This window comes from Phoca vitulina, unplaced genomic scaffold (assembly GCF_004348235.1).
Source record: "Phoca vitulina isolate PV1807 unplaced genomic scaffold, GSC_HSeal_1.0 scaffold22, whole genome shotgun sequence".
NCBI classification, from domain to species: domain Eukaryota; kingdom Metazoa; phylum Chordata; class Mammalia; order Carnivora; family Phocidae; genus Phoca; species Phoca vitulina.
The window spans coordinates 14,596,645-14,616,776 of NW_022589725.1; the positions used below are offsets into that span (position 1 = coordinate 14,596,645).

The 20,132-nt window shown below is 60.0% G+C and overlaps 1 protein-coding gene across 1 annotated transcript in view; it reads right to left on the bottom strand.

Moving 5' to 3' along the window:
* Positions 1 to 17,949, bottom strand: part of NOL4L (nucleolar protein 4 like) — a 123,987-nt gene extending 106,038 nt beyond the window's left edge. Inside the window, exon 1 of the mRNA XM_032419289.1 lies at positions 17,592 to 17,949. Within this exon, the coding sequence (XP_032275180.1) occupies positions 17,592 to 17,912 (321 nt within the window). The 5' untranslated portion in view covers positions 17,913 to 17,949. The remainder of the gene's footprint in view (positions 1 to 17,591) is intronic.
* Positions 17,950 to 20,132: the final 2,183 nt, after the last annotated feature.

Consider the following 20,132-nt stretch of genomic DNA (forward strand, 5'->3'; position numbering starts at 1 on the left):
ATCAACCCTGTCAGACAAGCCTCATATCCCCATTCTGTAGATGAGGACACCGAGGTTCAGAAGGTTTGCCTAAGGTCCCGTAGCCAGAAAGTGGTGGGCCCGGGATTCGAATCCAGGGCCATCTGAGAGTCAGCCACATGGAGTGAGGAGTCGAGACAATGGTGTTCTCTTTTCCAAGCCCCCATGGGCCTTAAAATCCACCCTCCAGGTTGAACAAATAGATATCAGGGCCCCTGCGGGCATCACTAACTCTCACTGGGATTGGGAGAGCTCAGAAGTAATTTTGTTCTGGGTCCTAAGGTCCTGAGGAATAAACTGTAGTCTTTTGATTCCCAAATACAAGGTGTGGGGGAAGCCAGTGACACTGGCCTCCTTGCTGTTTCTCAAACCCACCTGACATACTCCTGCCTCAGGGCCTTTGCACTTACTGTTCCTTCCACCTGGAATGCTTTTCCCCCAGATACCTGCATAACTTGTTCCCATACCTCCTTCAGGGCTTTGCTCAAAATGGCACCTACTCAGTGAGGCCCTCTCTGACACCCTGATTAAAATTCCAATACCTCCCTCCCCAGCACCTCTGTCTGATTCCCCTAGCTCTGCTTGATTTTTTTCTACCGCACTTGGCAGCATCTGACAAGCTGGGGCGCTTTCCTCGTTTATTACGTAGTGTCAGCCCCCACTTGAATGCAGGCTCTCTGAGAGCAGAGATTTCCATTTGTGTCTCTAGACCATGGCACAGCACCTGGCAGAACAGCCACCCCATAGATATTTGGACAACTGAGTAACACTGAGGCTCAGAGAGGGGCAGCACTGGGCCCAGGCCACACAGGGAGCACAGAGATGGTATGTGCCCAGGCCTCCTGCTCCCAGTCCTCACCTTCTGTCCCCTCTCTTTTGGCATGGGATTGGCTCAGATTTGCACAGACTGGGGATGCAGGGGCATGGGAGTCAGCCGTGGGTGGGAGAAGAAAAGCCCCTCCCTTGGCGTTTATGTAGGGGAAGCAGCAAGGGGGGTACGTACAGTCTGCCCAGGGGCAGAACTCAGAATAGAACCTTCGTTTCCTTCTTGACTCCTGATTTATGGAATGGGGTCTCCCCCTGGAAACATCAACTTCTACAGTGAAGGTGCTGGTTCCTTGGCTTTCCGGTGGCCTCTCTGGGGGACAGTTCTCCCCTTTCACATACGAGGTGCTGGGCAGAGGAGCGAGGGCACCGTTTGCTCAAGCTTGCTGGAGCAAAGCCAGACCTTAAGCCCTGCTCAGGCAAGTCAGGCTCAGGCAGCTGCCCCTGGACTGGGCCCCGTGCTGGGTGCTGGGTCCGGGTCCAGGGAGCCGCCTGCGGCTAAGGAAGGGAACTGCCTGCTGGAAGTGGCAGGTAGCCACAGCTGGGAGCAGCTGCTGGTCAGCCAGCCTGCCTGGCCTTACATCCGGGTGCTGCCCTTTGCTCACAGTGGGCCTCAGGCGAGTTGCGTAAGATCTGTGCCTCACGGGGCTGTTTCGGGAGCCCAGTGTGCAGACGCACAGGAAGCACTTAGAGCAGGCCAGCACCTAGGGGGCACTCAATACATGTGCACCAACCACCTCCAAGCACACCGTCCCCTTCTCATCCTCATTACCGCCCCCCCACCGTCGTCGTAACTGCCACCGCCCCCAGCATGACCAGCGCCACCACCATCCCTGGGTCCTGTAGCCTCCGGCCCCCACGAGGCATCCAGAGCTCTAGCAGGGCAGGAGCCACATCTGTGGGGCTCACCGCTGTACCCCAGGAGGCTCTCTCCAAGTTGTTGAATGAATACATGAGCGAATGAGTGAATGAATAATGAATTGGCTTGTACTGAGAACAAAGCAGCTGATACAAGGAGGAGGATACAGATCCATTCCTTCAGCCCCTCTCCAGACCTTCCCCTTATTTCTGTAGCTTCTGCTCCCATTTGGGCTCTCATGTCAGCCCCACAACAGCCTTGGTCCTTTCATTCTGCAGAGGAGGAAACTGAGGCACAAGAAGGAGAATTAAAAGGTTTGAGACATTTGTTTAATAAATATTTACTGAGTGCTGACCAGGCGCTAGGTGCTAAAAACACAGCAGTGAGCAAGATAGCCTATATCCCTGTCCTTATGAAGCCCAAGAGGACCACACACAAATACAGCATTGGTCAGATGTTCATAAAGGCTCCGGGGGTGCCTGGGGGGCTCAGTCGGTTGAGCGGCTGACTTTTGATTTCAGCTCAGGTCGTGAGATCCAGCTGCACTGGGCTCCATGCTGAGCAGGGAGTCTGTGTGACTCCCTCTCCCTCTGCCCCCCCCCCCCCCCCCCCGCTCGCGCCCTCTCTCTAATAAATAAAATCTTAAAAAAAAAAAAAGCCTCCAGGGGCACCTGGGTGGCTCAGTCGGTTAAGCGTCTGCCTTCGGCTCAGGTCAAGATCCCAGCGTCCTGGGATCAAGTCCCACATTGGGCTCCTTGCTCAGTGCGGAGTCTCCCTCTCCCTCTGCCTCTGCTGCTCCCCCTGCTTGTGCTCTCTCTCTCTGTCAAATAAATAAATAAAATCTTAAAAAAATAAAAATAAACAAATAAATGAATAAATAAATAAACAAAAAGGCTCCAAAGTTAGGGGAAGGGGCCGAGAACATGGGGACAAAAAGCATTTTGAAAAGGGAGTCAGGGGGTACCTGGGTGGCTCAGTCAGTTAAGCGTCTGCCTTCGGCTCAGGTCATGATCTCGGGGTCCTAGGATGGAGCCCCATATCGGGCTCTCTGCTCAGCGGGGAGTCTGCTTCTCTCTCTCTCTCAAATAAATAAATAAATATTTTTAAAAAAAAGAAAGAAAGAAAGGAAGGAAGGAAGAAAGAAAGGGGCGCCTGGGTGACTCAGTCCGTTAAGTATCAGCCTTCGGCTCAGGTCATGATCCCAGGGTCCTGGGATTGAGCCCCACATCGGGCTCCCTGCTCAGCGAGAATTCTGCTTCTCCCTCGCACTCTCCCTCTGTTCTCTCTCTCTCTCAAATAAACAAATAAAATCTTAAAAAAAAAAAAAAAGAAAGAAAAGACAGTCAGGGAGGGCCTCACTGAGGAGGTGACATTGTAGCAGGGCCCAGTGAGGGCTGGGGGAACAGCCTGGAGGACAGTGTGGCTGAAGGCAGTGAGCAGGAGTCTGGAAGGTGGAGAAAGGGGCCAGAGCTGGGCCTTGTGGGCCTTGGTGTCTTTTGCGCAGAGGCTGATGGGGACCCACAAGAAGGTTTTGAGCAGAGGGAACATGGTCAGGTTTGCCTTTTTAATACAGTAGTTTGGCTACTGTGTGAAGAGGCAGGAGGTAGGAGGAAGGACAATGAGCTTTTGCTGGGGAGGAGGTGACGAGAACGGGGGTCAGGGGTAGAAAAAGCCCTTCACTCCCCACACCCCTCAGAGTTTACTTCCCCGGGAAAGGGACCCAGAAGAGCCAGACACGGGGGGCAGCAGGGCTAGCTTGGGGATGCCGGGCAGAAGCAGCCCCCTTAAGCTCAGCAAGCCTGGCACAATGGGGACAGGGGCCTGGGTGCCTGAGCCGACCAGCTGGATGGCACGTCAGGCCCTAGGCTGCCCACAGCCACTGGCCAGTGTGGCTACCTGAGGCTCCCAGCTCTGGGAGGGCGAAGATCAAGTCTGTCCTGTTTGCCACTCCCAGCACGTAGTAGGTGCTTAGTAAATCTTGGTGGAATGAATGAACAGGGCCTGGTGCAAAGCAGGTGCCAATCCGTTTGCTGAATGAGTCCGTGAATGAAAGGATTGCCTGCAGCCCTGTACTGTTTGCCAGGGGTTCTCAGATTAGTCTGAGTGCCTTAAAATAATTGCAGCTGCTGCTGACCACAGAGCTTTACCGTGAGCCAGGCCCCAGGCTCAGCCTCTGAAGCTGCATCCTACAACCCCACACAGCAGCTTCTACTGCTATGTCCATTTTACAGAGTAGGAAACTCAGGCCCAGGGACGTTAATTAATTCCCCCAAGGTCACTCAGCTGTTAAGCAGCAGAGCTAGGATTTGAACCCAGGGCTGGGTTATTCTCAGCTCTACTGTAATACCTCCTAAACTGGGATCTTACGAATGGCACCATCCCCTCAGTCGTAGATCCCGTGAGGGCAGGGACCTGTTCATGGGGTCCCCCGTGAACAACCCCAGCGCTCTGTCACATCTGAAGTGTTGGCTTGGCTCCTCACCACAGCCTCGGCCACCATCCTGATAAGGAAACCAAGGCTAGGAGCTGGGAACTTTTTCAGTAACGGTAGGGCTGAGAAGTGGCAGAGGAGGGCTCCGAATCCCCACCTTCGGAGCCGGGACAAGGGCTCTCTCCACAGCTCACCGCATCCCTCCTGTCCCCACTGCCACTTCACGTCCCCAGCACAGGAGCGGGGGGATCGAGTCCCCACGCCCCCAGACTGGACGAGGCAGGGGCTAGCTCCTGAGGGTCAGCTGATGTCAGAAACCCGTCCACACCGCAGGCCCGTCTGAGGATCCGGGGCCATTGGGCGGACCTCTCACCTCTGCCTCCTGCCTCAAGCGGCAGAAGCCATGGAAACTGAGCCTCAGGCCCCGCAAGGGAAGCTGGGCGTTTAAACCACACGCGTGGTGTGCATGGCTGCACACGCAGCAGTGAGCCCAGCAAAGTGGCGGCCGCCGCAGCGACCGTCACTGCTCGTGGAGCCCTCGGCCGCGGGCTCGCCTCTGCGGGGCGTGAGGCGACAGTCCAGAGAAGCAGGCCCTGATATCACCCCCGGCTTAGATGTAGGAGCAGACACGGAGACGTTAACTTGCCCAAGTCAGTGAGCACATAGGGGATTCGGGATTCAAAGCCAGGCAGCCCAGCTCAGAGCCAAGTGGACCAGGCCGGGCACATAAGGGACTGGACCTCCCCTCGGTGGAGGGGGAGGGGGTGCGCTGGGCACTTTTCACCCCTTGCCGGTTGCTGTTTTGTTGTTGCTGCTTTCAGTCATGTGTGTGCATTACCTTGAAAAACACTTCTGTGCTCCTTTGTCCACGTCACCGTTTCCCCCTTCCGGGGGGGTGGGGAGCTCCCAGCCCCTCATCTCCCATTTCTTGGCTCATTTCCTCATAAGAGCCCTCCCTAGTTCCTCCCCAGTCCCCAGGGTACTCTCTTCTTGCCTTGACGCCCCTCGGTGCCTCCCGGATTAGGCACTAGCCACCTGCCTCCTCTCGGGGCTGCTGGAGGCTGGCTGTGACCTTGGTGGTGAGTTGTGCCCTGCCTCATGCTGGCGGGCACAAGGCTCCCCGTGCCTCAGCCGAGTGCAGCACGCCGGCTGCCCACCTGGCTGTGAGGCCCCGTGCCACCGCCTGGCCCTCCCTGAACCAAAGAATCCCTCGGGGACCCCGAGGGTCAACCCTAGCAGTAGATCCCGTTTGCACCTTAGTAGTGCGTCCCAGGGTCCTCACACTCTGCCAGAGAGACTCATGCCTGCCTCTCTGGTCTGGGAAAAGGCACGGTCCACGCGTGTGTAATACCACAGGGGACCCTGGGATCTGACACTTGCTGTCAGGAGGATGGGGGATAGAGGGAGCTGAGGACACGACACTTCTTCACTGTACAGGCTCAAGTCCCGGCTCTGCCTCTTATCAGCTGTGTGGCCTCGGGCATGTTACCCAACCTCTCTGAGCCTCGACATCCTCAGCCAGATGAGTGCAAAGGTAGCACGTTTGGACCGTCACATGGAGTCACGTGCATGAAGTGCTTAACAGCGCCTGGCTCCTCGTGAGCACTCCACGAATACTAGCTGTGTCATGATTGCCATTGTTTTTGCTCAGTAGCAGGCATTCGCTGCATACTTTATGTATTTCAAATTATCCCCCACAACCCTAAAAGGGTATTGATATGACCATCCCCATTTTACAGATGTGGAAGCCGAGGCCCAGAGAGGAGGTGGCGATGTGTCTGAGGTCGCACAGCTGGATGATAAGGCAGGATTTAAACGCAGGGCTCTCTGGCCCAGGGAGCACGCCCACTCTTAGCCCCAAAATGGGCAGCCTGGACCCTGGGAAGCCCACTGCCCGCCTCCTTCCCTGAGAGCCAACTTCTGACTGGATCAGCAGGACTTCTGGCCTCTACTTCCCACCCGCTTCAGTTCGCGGGGCCTTGCCTCTGCCCCTGGCTTCTGTCAGGGCCTTCTCTCATCCAGATCTGGGGCTGGGGGTCTGCCGATCCTTGGGGGCAAGCCAGCTGACCACCCCTCCTGCCGGAAGTCTTCCCGTCCGGTTTCCCTGCACACATCCCTGCTGCACTCACTCCCTTCTAGCTCTGGCCACTGCCCCTCCTGTCCCTCTCCATTCTGGCATCCCCTGCCCCGTCCCAGACCCCAGATCCCAGGTCTAACTGCTACTCGCCACGCTGTGGGCGCAAGAGACAAAAGCTCCTGTTTCCTGTGCTGAGCACCTGCCGTGGAACCTCTCTTCACCTTCCCCCCAGCAGCCCTGTGAGATGGGTAATACCACTGGGCCCATTTTACAGAGGAGGAAACTGAGGCTCCGAGAGGGGAAGTGACTTGCCCAAGACTGCACAGCAGTAAATGGCAGAGCCTGGATTCAGCCTCTGCCTCTACATTCCGCACTCCTCCTCTGACTTGCAGGGGCCTCACATTCAACATAAAACCCTTTGTCCCCAGCCCGCTCCTGTCCCAGCTCAGGATCTCCCAGAGAGGCCCCATCCCCCATGGGGCTTCCCAGCAGGAACTCTCTGAGCTGAACCTCCCCCCCACTCTCTCCCTTGGCCCAGGCTTTCCTGTTGCCCCACAAAGTGCTTCTTAGCCACCCTTGAGAGGTTGATGGCTCTCTGGTTTGGGGATCTTTGCACGGAGTAGAGGGGTCCTCCCAGCCCCTACTCTGTGGCCTGCCTGGCAGGCTTGGTTTTAGGGCATCGTGCCAGCTACCCCACAGGGTGTGGGGTATCACCACTCATACACAAAGGGTCGAGGGATGACAGTAGGCAAGCCATTTGCCCAGAACCAGAAGCTGGTGGCAGAACTGGGGTCCCAATGCAGGTCTATTGTTGGCCATGTTACTCTCCCGTCTTCCCTAATTTTGCTCCACCCAGTAGAGAGCCCATACTGCCTGGGCAGACCCCTCTCCATATCCCTACAAAAATGACAATCCCACTATTAAGCGTTTCACAGGATTCTCTCCCTTGGTTTTCCCAACAAACCAGTTGGGGAGGGACAATCATCAGACCCATTTTTCAGATGAAGAAACTGCAGCACAAAGTGCTGACTTAGCTAGGTGCCCACATAGGCTGTGCCTTGGTTTGCTACCCTGCCTTGGTTTGCTAACCTGTCAAATGGGGTCATAACAGCCTCCTCACAGGGTGGCTGAGGGCCGCGCAGGATTGTGGAAGCCAGGGGCTCTTGGAGACACGCCCTCAGGAGGCTCAGAGATGAGGCCCGAGTGCACTTCTCTCCACCCGCCAGCATCCAGTCAGGGCCTGGCCTGCCAAAGGAAGGGCCCCATGTCTCCTTGAACATTTCCTCAGCCCGGGGATGCTGGGATGCCGAGAAAACGATGAGTCATCCACCCAAGCATAGGCCTCCCAGAAGCCTGCAGTCGGGTCCCAGCCGCGGCACAGAAGGTTCCAGGCTGGTAACGGGGCCCCGTGGACACGATGACTCCCAAGCTGGCCCCACTGAGCCCGGAGTCACCAGCTCTCCACAGCCCCCCACTGCCACATGCTACGGGCCTTAAGGACAACTCTTAGACTCCGCCCACAGGCCCCCGCCCTGCCCCGCAGGTCTGTACATCTGTCCACGTTCCTGGTGCCTTAACCTCCCCCTCTCCCACCCAAGAAAACTGAGTCACCCCTGACCTTTGAACAGCATTCTCCCCCCCACCTCCCCTGTCACCCAGTCCCAGTCCCTTGTCCTATGAGGAAAGCAGCCCCTCTTCTTCCTCCCAGGCTGGCCTTCTTTCTCTGCACCTTGCGATTCCTTTACCTCCTGTTTCGCCTTCATGGAATACGCCTTCCTCTTGCCCAGTGTTCTAGGGTTCCTTCTAGAACCCAAATCTGACTCCTTGCTTTCTCTCATGATGACACAAGGAGATAAGGACACACTAGTTCCTCTGAGTGGCTTTCCAGATCCTTCTCTTCCATCTGGCCTCAAATGATTTCACCAGCTCATCCTCTCAGGACCCCACAGCAGTTCTCCAGCTGATTTACCCATCCCCACCCCATGTGAAATGCTCTGCAGGACATGCTTCCTCAGGAAAGTGGCCCCAGTCACCATCATACGCAGCCTGCGCTAGCCTGTGAGAACCTGCCCCGCCGCCAAGCTCTCGCTCACATCCCCACCCCCTGGAATGAGCTTCCCCATGCTTCATTCTCGTTTGAAAATTTGGTTGGGCCCTCAAGCTCCAGCTCAAATGTCATCTTTCTGAGGACTCCTTGGACACTGCTGGGCAGGAGGAATGGTCTGGACTTTGGGGCTCCCGAGGCCCTCCGAGTACAGAAGTGGATGGGCAGTTCTCAGACTCCAGCTCTGAGGCATCTGCTGCCCCCCACAGTGGGGAGTCCCTTCGGGGCAGCAGCTAGTCTATGTGCTGGGGACACAGCAGGAAACAAAAGAGACTGGTCTGCCGTGGCAGGGCTCACCATCTTACGGGGAGACAGATACCAAACTTATAAACTAAAAACCGTACATAATGTCAGGGGCTAATAAGAGCTAGAGAAAAAAATTAAATAGAAAGGGGGGCGGTGAGAAGGGTCCAAGGGACTTAAAATGGTCCTCACTGAGTATCCGGGAGGGCCTCTCTGAGAAGGTGACGTTTGAGCAAAGACCCAAAAGAGGAGAGGAACCAGCCATGTAGAGATCTGGAGGAAGAGTATTCCAGGCCTGGGGGAACAGCCCGTGCAAGGGCCCTGGGGCAGAATTGTGTTTGGTAGTTTTTAGAATAGCAAAGAGATGAGTGTGGCTGAGACCAAGTGGGCAAGGGGAGAGTGGAGTGAGGTGAAGGCATCAGGCAGCTGGGGCAGATCGTGCCGGGCTGCGGAGGCTTCAAGAAAGATCGGCTCTTGCTTTGAGTGAGACGGAGTCTTGGAGGTTCTAAGCAGAAGTAGGTGAGAATCTGGTTTGTTTTCTGCAAAGTTTTCTCTGGTGTGTAAGTTGGAAGGGATTACAGGGGGGCCAGAGTGAGCACAGTGCGGTGGCTGGAGGGGTGGAGGTGGTGAGAAGGTGAAATTTGAGATGTATTTTCAAGGTCAAACCAGCAGTATTTGCACACAGTTGGATGGGCACGAGGAGCTGTAAGAGAAAAGAGTCAACATGACTCCCAGGGGCAGGATGGGGCTGCTGGGATGGGGACAGTGGGAGAGCAAATGAGGGGCGAGTGACCTGCCTGTTCACACCCAGCTCTGGTGCTCTCTGGGACCCTGAGCAAGTTCCCTCCATTCTCAGCCTTAGTTCTCCCCCTTCCCAGGCAGGCCGGAGGGAGTGGATGACTTTGTGGGGAGAGGACAGGCCCAGCCTCCCAGCTGCTCTGTCTCCCCACCCCTGCAGCCCGCCCAGGTTGGGTCGGGGTCTGGGGCTGCAGTTGAGGTGAGGGGGAAGGATGGGGGGGTATCTGTCTCCCACCAGGCTGGGTCTTGGGCAGGTAAAGGGCTGCCTTGAGCTCTGAGAAGCTTTTGTGGAGTGCCCTCAGATGAGGGGGCCCCATGCACCGGGGGGTGGGGAGGTGCAGAGAGCTAAGATGCCTGTGGACCCCCGCCTCCAAGTCCTGCGGCTTAGAGGGTCAGACAGCCACGGAACCCAAGCCCGACCACGTCCTCACTGTGGGACTCGGGCCGCTTCCCTGGCCTCCCTGATGCCAAGTTCTCATCTGCCTCACAGAATCTAGGGGCAGTTAAGTGCAATAAAGTGTCTGGCACATGGCAAGGGCTAGGAAACACAGAAGATGGGCTCAGGCCCCTGACCAGGGAAGGCACTCATTACAGCGGCCTCACTGTGTTGTAAGATCCCAGAGCCCAGAACTCAAGTTCCTGGCCAGGGACTGGAGCGGGGGTGGGGACGGGGGGTAGAAGGGAGAAGGCCTCCAGCATGCTCATCCTACTACCTTTCTAACTGCTGGATGCCTACAGGCCTTGGCAGAGTCCCCAGCCTCACCCCTCCAGCACCCCTCTCTGACCTCCAGGACCTGGCACCCAGCACCAGGAAGGGATTCAGAAGCAGGAGGGACCAAAATGGCATTCCCGTGTAATAACTAGGGAAACTGAGGCTCGGAGCAGGGCAGGAGCCAAGCAGGGCAGAGAGACTCTGAGCTTTCAAGTCCCCAGCTCTGGAGGCTCATGCCACACCTACGCCCCTCATCAAGACCCTTCTGGTGTTCTGTGCAATTCAGTACAACACTAACCAGCCCCTAATGCCACTGGAGACACAGAAATGACTCCGACACAATCTCTAGGGAACTAATAGTTACCGCCCACCAACTATGTGACGGGGACTTGGCTGCGTGCTTTCTCTCCACGGGCCCATTTAATATCCACCACGACTTTCATCGCCATCCCCATTCTCCAGATCAGGAAACTGAGGTTCAGTGAGACCACACAGCAGCTAACATTTCCTAGGACTTGCACGTTCTTCAGACTCTACATTGCTAAATGCATTAATCTTCATACCAGTGCTATGAAGGAGACAGAATGATCAGCTCCATTTTACAGATGAGCCAACTAAGGTCAAATTGGTGAAAGGGCAGAGCTGGTATTTGAACCCAGGGCCCTGTGGCTTGAAACCCCACACCCCTCCTCTCCCCTGTATGTCAGGGTGGGCCAGGGGCAGGAAGTGGCCTCAAGAGTCCTCGTTCTAATAAGCTGCCCACCGTGGTGGGCCCTCACTCAGCTCTCTTCTACTCCCCCTCCTGTTTAGGGGCCCAGTTAGCAGACAGATACAAGTTAGCAGGCAGAACCCCGCATATGAAGCGGAGCTTTTCCAGTTTGCCAAGCCTCCTGGTGGTGGGGCTTTCAAGCCCATTTTCCAGATGAGGAAATCGAGACCCAGAGAGGTCAGGCAGGATACTTGCCCGAGGTCACATGGCGAGGAAGTGGTTGAGTTGGGATCCATCAGCCTTGACCCCCTCACTTCAAGTTCAGAGCCCTCTCTCCCAGAAGGGCACACCACCCCGCTCCATGGTGCTTGGCTTTGGGCTCAGTAAGTGCCCGTGTAGGGCAGGGAGTGGCGGAGGAGGAGGAGGAAGGCTGGAAACAAGGAGGTGCCTTGGCCCTTGTTATGGGGATGGGGACAGGGACCGGGACAGGGACACGGCACCACTTCTCATGTCCACTGCCTCCCTGACACTTCGCTTCGGCAGCTGCTGAGGCTCCGGGGGCAGCAGGGGCCAGGGCGGCAGCTCGGGCTGTCTCTGTGATGATTAAGGACACCCCTGTCAGCCCTGCCCTGCCAGACTACTGGGGTTTCTTCAGGAGGATCTGGACCCTGAGTGCATGCACACACTCACATTCGTGGTCTGCCAATGCTCACGCCCCGGGTGCTTGCACATCGGCCAACACAGAAGCCTGCAGTCACACACATTCCCAGGCACGTAGTCTCCCCTCTACCTGGACACACGCGCACGTGTGCGCTGCCCCGGGCACACGAGCATCCCCAGCCTGCACAGGGACAAGCACATGCACACTCACAGCCACAGTCACGCTGCTGCGCACACACAGACACACACAGAGCGTCCTCGTGCACACACATGCTCCATCTAGCCCATGAGCACACGCGCCTGTGCACAGTACTCAATCCATCCCACAATCTCTAAGATCTGGCTTCGAGAAGCCCAAGCTTGCCTGAGGCTGGGTCAGGCTCTGGACCTTTGTCCCTGGGCAGCCCTAGCCACAAGCTGCCCACCCCCCAGTCTTCCCAGCAGCATTTTTTTTTTTTTAAGATTTTATTTATTTATTTGACAGAGAGAGACACAGCGAGAGAGGGAACACAAGCAGGGGGAGTGGGAGAGGGAGAAGCAGGCTTCCCGCTGAGCAGGGAGCCCGATGCGGGGCTTGATCCCAGGACCCTGGGATCATGACCTGAGCCAAAGGCAGACGCTTAACGACTGAGCCACCCAGGCGCCCCCCCAGCAGCATTTTTAGGGTCCCGGATGGGCCTCCTGACTTTCAGACACCCAGGACAAGAAGGCAGTCTTTGGGGCCATGCCAGGTTTTATCCAAGGAAGAAGGAGGTGTGCTGTCCCCATGCCCAGTAGAAAGTGACCTAGGACCTGGAGTAGAGGCCCCGGGAAGGCAGAGCCTGATCCTCCGGCATCACCCAGGCTCCAAAACACAGCCCCTAGAGTGCCCGAGACCACATTCGCCCAAATCACCGAGGCTTAATTGACAAAATAGCCCACTTCTGCCACTCATGAGAAATCCAAATGGGGCCCGTGCCAGATGTCACTGTCAACCTTCTCCTCAAAAGTCCCCCGGGACCCAGGACAACGGAGGTCTCCTCCCTTCTTCTCACCCAGGACCCAGGACAACGGGGCCCTCTGCCCTTCTTCTCACCCTGTACCTGTCCTCGTGAGCCCCAGGTAAGTCCCCAGACACCTCACGCGGAGCCAATCCTGCCTCCAGCACCAGCCTGTGATTACAGACATCTTGAGCAGAGGGATTCTTGTAAACGAATTCAGATTAAGGTGTAACGGACTGAAAGCTTGTCACGAAGGACCTATGCTTTCCAAGGGATCGGGCCGCAAGACCCCTCAGATGGGGTCAGAATGGGGACGTGTACAAGCATCAGCCAAGCTCAGGGCCTGCCCCTGTCAGCAGCGAGGCCTAGTCCCGCACCTTGCTAAGCCTCAGTTTACTCATCTGGAGGGTAGCACAAATAGCAGCATTGACCTCTGGGGGATGGCGAGAATCTGACAAGTCGATGTGTGTCAGCCCCTCGGCACAGTGACAGGCACACGGTAGGTGACTCAGAAGCGGTCACTGTAGTGATAACTTGGAGAAAAGCAGGAAACATTGAGGAATTCAAGCGAAGATCACAGCATACATGACACCGGGCTAAGTCAGAGGCCCTTTCCCGCCCGGACCAGTGGCCGCAGGTGCCAAAGGTTTACACAAAAGCTCTGGGGAGAAAGACCGAAGACTGAGAAAATGCTCTCCACTAAATGAACGTTGTCTGCAAACTGGGAAAAGACCACCATTAGTCAATTTGGCCAGCGGAACACCTGGGGTCCGGCTCGCAAAAGCCTAATGCTGACAGTGGGGTTTGGCAAGCTGGCGTTTCCCCTTGGGGAATGGGGCTCTAATGGGGGGATTCACGGCCTGTGATGGGCCCACGACGCCCACAGTGGAGCACAGAAATCTGCATTCCAGTCCTGGCTCCCTCCCAATGGGAAGCACCTCTCTCGAGGCCTCGGTCTTCCCATCCGGAAGATGGTAGAGTTGAGCTGAGAACATCTATCTCCAAGGAGGTCCTGGGAGTTGACAGATAGCCCGGGGCCCCGCCCCAGCCATAACCTGTGGCCCTTGCAAGCCCTGGGGGAGGGGGACAGCCCCACTAGAAGAGACCAGAGGAAAAGGAAAGAGGTTGGTTCACTTTGTGGCCAATGCTGGAGCGGAATCAGAGGGTCTTGCCTCCAAGGGGTTTGCTTCCCCTGCTTGGCAGCACACAGAGGCCAGAGCAGGCCAAACACAAGAAATAATAAATCCGGGGGCACCTGGGTGGCTCAGTCGTTGGGCGTCTGCCTTCAGCTCAGGTCATGATCCCAGGGTCCTGGGATCGAGCCCCACATCGGGCTCCCTGCTCAGCGGGAAGCCTGCTTCTCCCTCTCCCACTCCCCCTGCTTGTGTTCCCTCTCTCGCTGTCTGTCTCTCTCTGTCAAATAAATAAAATCTTAAAAAAAAAAAAAAAAAGAAAGAAATAATAAATCCTAACCAGGCTTTGCCCAGTCAGGAGGCCCCGGCTGGCTCTTGTCATAAAAAGATCTTATCCCCATGAGCACCCCGTGCCGCGGGTGGAGGACTCCGCCCTCCTCCCCTCAGCCCTCAGCCCTCCGCCTCCACTTCTATTTCCTGTGACAACCTGCAAACTGAAGACCAACTTGCCTCTCCCCCACGCCCAGGCTCTGGCTCGACCCCCGCCCCGCCCCGCCCCCGCCCGGGCCCCAGCTGCAGGAGGCCCCAGCAGAGTGTAATTCCCCGCGCCCTCCTCTCTGCCCTGGGCCCGTCCGGACAGATTAAGCCTTTGTCACACACACCCAGAAAAGCTCAGGGCCAGATGGGACGGGACAAGTGGTGTCAGATCATCGACCCGCGGCCGGCCGGGACTAGGGAAGGGCCCGACCACAGCACCGCATATGGCTGTGGGAGGAGGCAAGGGGGCCCGGGGAGGGGGCAGCCAGAGAACAACATGGAAGAGAGATGACACACCATGGCCACCCTTGGGACCGCACACTGCGCCAGGGACCCTGGTTCAGCGGCTGGATGACCCAACGCCCACACCCCCTCTTCCCTGCAATCGGTTTTGCTGCCTGCCTGCCCTCCCTCGGTGGCTCAGGAGGGCTTCTTTATCACATCCTTATCTAGGCCCGCCTCCCCCACCAGCTGGGTGCCCAGGGGCAGGCAGAGTCCCACCGGCCCCAACACCCCATACCCAACACCAGGCCTGTGGGTGCTAAACAAGTGCCTCGGACAAAGGTTTACGGCCCGATGACCTTCACGAAAACCCACCCAGGACAAAACTACAGGATGTCTCCCAACTGCCACCAGAGGCCATGGCAACTCTGTGTGTGCGTGTGTGTGTGTGTGTGTGTGTGTGTGTGTGTGTGTGTAGGCCAGTGAAGGCAGGGGATGTCCTTTGCACCTTTCAAAGCCGGTCCCATTCAGCCCCTCCCAGGAAGAGGCCATGGCTGGCCCAGAATTCCCAGCAGGATTTGTTCCTCTTAGATCAGTGGAAAGAAAAATGGAAATATAAAAATAATTACTGAGCCCCAGGAAGGTGCTTGGAGATGGGGGTGGCAGGACTCGGGGCAGCTCCTGCGGCCAGCTCCAGTTGGCTGAGCGAGTGGCAGGTAAGTAACGGGCTCTCTGGGGACCCGGAGGCCAGGCAGGAAGGCACGGGGAGCTGGAGGGGCAGGCTGTCCAAGGAGGGCGCGTCTGCTCTGTTGTGTTTGTCGTCCTCCTGGCAGCCTGGGCAGGGAGACCTGGGTCCCCTTTCTCTGCCTCCCAGGCAGGTGGTCCCTTGGGGAAGGCTTATTATTGGTCTGGGAGCCAGGGTGGAGGCTTGTGAGGCCCCTGATGCCAGGGATAGGTGAGGCAGGCCAGCATGGGCCTCACGAAGGATCTGAAGAGACTGGCTGGGCTGGGAGGACCTGGAGCCCAGGCCCAGCACCCAGTTTCCTCATGTGGCCTGGATGGGTGTGTGTGTGTGTGTGTGTGTGTGTGTGTGTGTGTGTGTACCAAGTGTATGCTCATGCTTGCTCTGCCTGACAGCAGTGTTGCTAAGAGGGTAGAGGGACTGACCCATGATGCCCACTCCCTAAGGGAGAGATGGACCCACACAGAGAACCAGTGAGCCAGCTGCCAAGTCTGAGGGTCACCTGCCTCCCAACTTCAGTAGTGGGTGGAGTGCGGGATCCTGCCTCCCGCTATGTGGAAGGTTGAACCAAGACTCTCAGCTCCCTGGGGAGGGATAACCAAGCTGGGGTAGGAGGTGCTAACTGGCCTGGGTGGCTGAGGGCACTGACCCAGGGGAGGGGGCACAAGACCCAGTCAACCACCTGGTGGGTCACTGACCTCAAAAAAAAAAAACCACACTTAGATTGGGGACACTAGCCCAAGATGGGGAGAACCCAAGGGGGTATGGAACTGTCAGGGTGGGGAAGACTGACCTAAGCTGGGGAGAGGCAATGGCCCTTAGTCCCCATAAGGGAAAGTGGGCACTGATTTGGGCTGGGGGAGGGGTCCCTGATTCGATCAGGGGAGGGGACAATGACCCAGACTCCCCGGGTTTGGGGGAGAGCACTGATTGGGGCTGGGGTGGGGGGGTCCCTGACTCGCGCGGGGTGGGTCACTGCTCCAGCCTCGCCCTCCGGGAATCCGGTCCCGGCGCACCCCTCGGCCCGGCCCCATGCTCCGGGTCCGGCCGGAGGCGGCAGCGGCGCAGATGGGCTGCTGGCGGCCGCAGCGGCAGCGGCGCGGTTATCAGCGCTCCTCGCAGATGGGCCGCCCGCCCTCCGCGCTCACGGCTCCCCACTCCCCGCGGCCTGCAGCCCCGTCCCCTGGGCGCGGGGGGGAGGCGCCTCCGGATCCGCTCCCTGGCTCCCGCCCCCTCCCTCGCGGGCCCCGGCCCGGGCGGCCGCCGGAGGGGGAGGGGGAGGGGACAAGTGCACTTTTCGTAACGACCGAATCAATTGTGTGTGAAGAGCCCGCTCCGGCCGGGGACGGGGCTGAGCGCGGGGCGGGCGGGCCGGACGGGGGAGGAGCACGGAGGGGGGAGCGGGGGAGCGAGGGAGGGAGGGAGGCCGGCGCGGGGCGGCCCCGCTCGCTCGCTCGGGCCGGGCGAGGCCGGGGAGGGAGCGAGGGGGGCAGGGAGGGAGGCCGGCCGGGCCGGGCCCGGCCGGGGGCTGAACGCACTAATGGAGGGTCTCCGCGACGGAAAGTTCAAAGCTCAGCAGCGCCCCGGGAGCAGCCGCCCCCCCCAGCCCCCACCCGCTGCAGAACAATGAGGTCCCGGCGGGGGAGCCGCGGGGCCCGCGCCGCACGCCCTCTCCAGGGCGCCCCGGGCCGGAGGGGACGCCCCCGCCCGGCCGCCCGCCTCCTCCCTCCCGGCGGCTGCGGTTCCCCGCCCCCTCCCCCACGCCACCCCGCCCGGACCGGGCCGGCCCCGGGGACGGGGGAGGGGAGGGGATGGATAGGTCAGGCCGCCCCCGTCCCGGGGAGGGGGGAGCTAGGGGCCCGGGGGGGCGGAGGGGGCGCCCCACCCACCCGCGCGAGGCTGCTCCTGCGCCAGGCTGCGGCTCGGGCCGCCCCTCCCCGGGCCAGCCCCGGGTGGGGTCGGGGAGACAGTGCCCGGGCGGGCCCCCTCCCCTGGCGCTGGGGAGCCGAGTGGACTCCCCGTCCCGTGGCTACCCCTGCCCCCCCTCCCGCGGCACCACCCTCCACACACACATACACACACACACACACACATACACACACACACACACACACACACACACACACACACACACACACCGCCCAGCCGGCCCGGGGGCGGGAGCGCGAGGCGCCCGGGACAGGCAGCCCCGGGGCGGGCGGGGGGGTGGGGAGGCTCGGGCTTCGGAGCAGCCGCCTGCTGGCTGGGGGAGGGGACGGGAGGACGGAACATGCTGGGGTGAGCTGCCCGGGACAGCCCGCCCGGCACGGCCACGGCCCGGGCAGCGGCGCAGAGGGGGGCAGGGACGCCCCGAACCCGGAGCGCTGCCTGGGCGGGCCGGGGCGGGCGGGTGAGCAGGGACGCGTGCGCCTCGGGCGGGCCAGACCCATGGACAACCTCAGGGACACACGTTCGGACACACATCCACACCCCCACACCCCGCCCCCGCCCGCCCCGAGCCCCGCGGCGGGACCGGCCCGCGGCCGCCGCGCGCGCACTCACCGAGCCCGTCTTGACCGGCACATACACCACTTGGCCCATCTTGGGTTCCCGGCCGCTGCCCAGGCGGAAGCCCTTGGAGCGCACCCAGAACTGGAACTTGCCTTTCTCGCCGGCCGCCGGGCCGCTGCCTGCGCCGGTCCCGCCGCCGCCCTGCAGGACCTCGGCGATCCGCTGGTATTTGCTGCGTGTCACCGTCTTGGTTTTGGCCGAGTCGCCGTAGGTGCGCAGGCACCAGTCCCGGAACTGGCGGCCCAGCTCCGAGTCCCCGGGGCTGCGCTCGCGCTCCCAGCCCCCGCGCAGCAGCAGCGTCGGCTTCGGCATCCTCCCGCCGCGCCCGGCGCCCTCGGGGGCGGGCCGGCCGCCGGGCCGCCCGGTGCCGGGACTGGGCTGGGCTGGGCCGGGCCGGGGCGCGCCGCGGCCCGGGCTGTCCCGCGGTGTGGCTCCGGCGCGGCTGCTTGATGGGCACGGGCGGCGGCCGGACGCGCGGGGCTGCGGCGCGCTCTGTCCTGCTCGGGCGGCGGCAGCGGCGGCGTTGGCGGCGGCGGCTCCGGCTCGCCTCCTGCTCCGCCTCCTCCTCCCCCCCGGCCGGGATGCGGGAGCGATGGAGGCAGCTCCGGGCCCGGAGGTGCAGAGGGGGCGGGCCGCCCCACGGGCGGCCGGGGGAGGCGGGAGGCGGGGAGCGGCTCCGGGCGCGGGGAGCGAGACCGAGCCTGGGCGCGGGCGGCGGCGGCGGCGGCGGCGGCTGTCAGCTCGCGCGGCTCATCCTGCTCCTGCTCTGGCTCCCGCTGCCGCTGCTCTTCCTCCTCCTCCTCCTCCCGCGCCCGCCTCCACCACGCCGCGGGATCCCACCTGTTAGAGCGTCGCAGCCTTCGCCGCCGTCCCCCCCGCTCCCTCCCGCGCCCGCCCGCGGGGCCCAGACCCCGCCCCGGCCCGGCCCCTGGGGGCGCGGGGGCCGCCGCGCCCGCAGCCGCCGAGAGGGCAGGAGCCGCAGGCGCGCAGTGCCCAGCCCAGGGACCGAGTTCCCTCCGGCCGGGGCCTGGCCCCGAGCCTCGCAGGCCGCGCTCCGCCCGGACCCGGCGGTCTCGCAGGGAGTAGGGCGCAGACCCCGCCCGGCCACACGCGTTCCGGCCTCCCCGGGCGGCTCCGCCCGATTTTAGCCCGGCGCGGGCGGCACAGGGCAGGCGCCCTTCCCTCCCTCCTGCAACTGGCCTGATTTCTCCGGTGCGAGCCCAGCGCCAGAAGAGCAGTGTTCCCCCGGGGAACCCCAAACCGCCGCCTTTCGGGGGCCCAAACTTCCTTCCCTCTCCCCTCACCCCGAATTCCCCGAAGTTTGGCCGGCCTTACTTCTGCCAGCCCCACTGCTCTGGGACAGCCCCAGGCCCCAGGGAAGTTGTCAACATTGGCCCGTGGCCTCACTCAGGCCAACCCCACCAAGGCTTCAGGCCACACGCAACACACCCACAAATTCATCCCAAGACACCCTGCCTTCACGGGTGCACCAAGACCTGGAATCTCTTGCTGAGTAAACTGAGGTGGCCCCCTATCCCCTTCCTCTCTGGGCAGGACTGACCTTGGGGAGAGCTGGCCCCCTCCCCTTTAATGCAATCAGGAACATAAATAAAGGCACAGGCCAATTCTCCGGACTTTCTGCCCTCCTTTCCTAACTGGTCGTGAGGAATTACTTGGCCTCTCTCCTTAGTGTTCCCTGAGGCCCACTCCCGTGTTCCCAGGCCACTCCTGCCGGCAAGTTCCCACTCAAACCGGAGGCCCAGATTTTGACCAGTGCAGGGCCATTTTCTGTCTAGGAACCAGTGGTTACCCTGTCCCAAGGTCCCCCACCCCGGAACCTACAGTATGCCATGTCCTGGCATCTCAGAGGCAGAGGGGATTGGCCCATTTTGCAGATGAAGCCCTGGGGCCTGACGAGGTCGCCTGACCTGCTCAAGGTCATGCAGGGAGGACAGGACGGTTTCAGCCCAGGGCTGTCTGTCTCCTGCTACCACATCACACAGGAAGTCTCTCCTTGCCATCCCACTGGGAGGAATCCCCACACTGTATGTGCCTGCCTCACTTATCCCAGTAGACAGGCAGTTCCAGATGCTCAGGGCCCATGTCTGACTCATCCCTACAAGCCCAGGCCCTAGCACAGTACCAGGCACACAGTAGGTGCCAATAAATGCTGAAAGAACCAAAGAGGTCTTCCAAGTCCCAACCTCGCTCTGCATTTCACATAGAAGATTTATTTTTAGATAATTTACATTTCCATGTTACTTTATATACACCAACAACTCCATAGTCATTTTTCCTCTTCATCTTCCCAAAAGCTCTTTTTGGTTCCAGGCTGGCATGCCCATTTTTCAGAGATGACCACTGGGGCTTAGAGGGGGGGAAGGCACTGCCTAAAGGCCACCCAGCCCCAGAGGTGCGGGGCTTCTGCATGATTTGGAAGCCTATGCCTTGACTTTTCCAATATATCCCTTGACACTTACCCCACAGCTGACTTCCTTCCCGAGAGGAAGAGCGCCCTCGCCCAGAACGCTT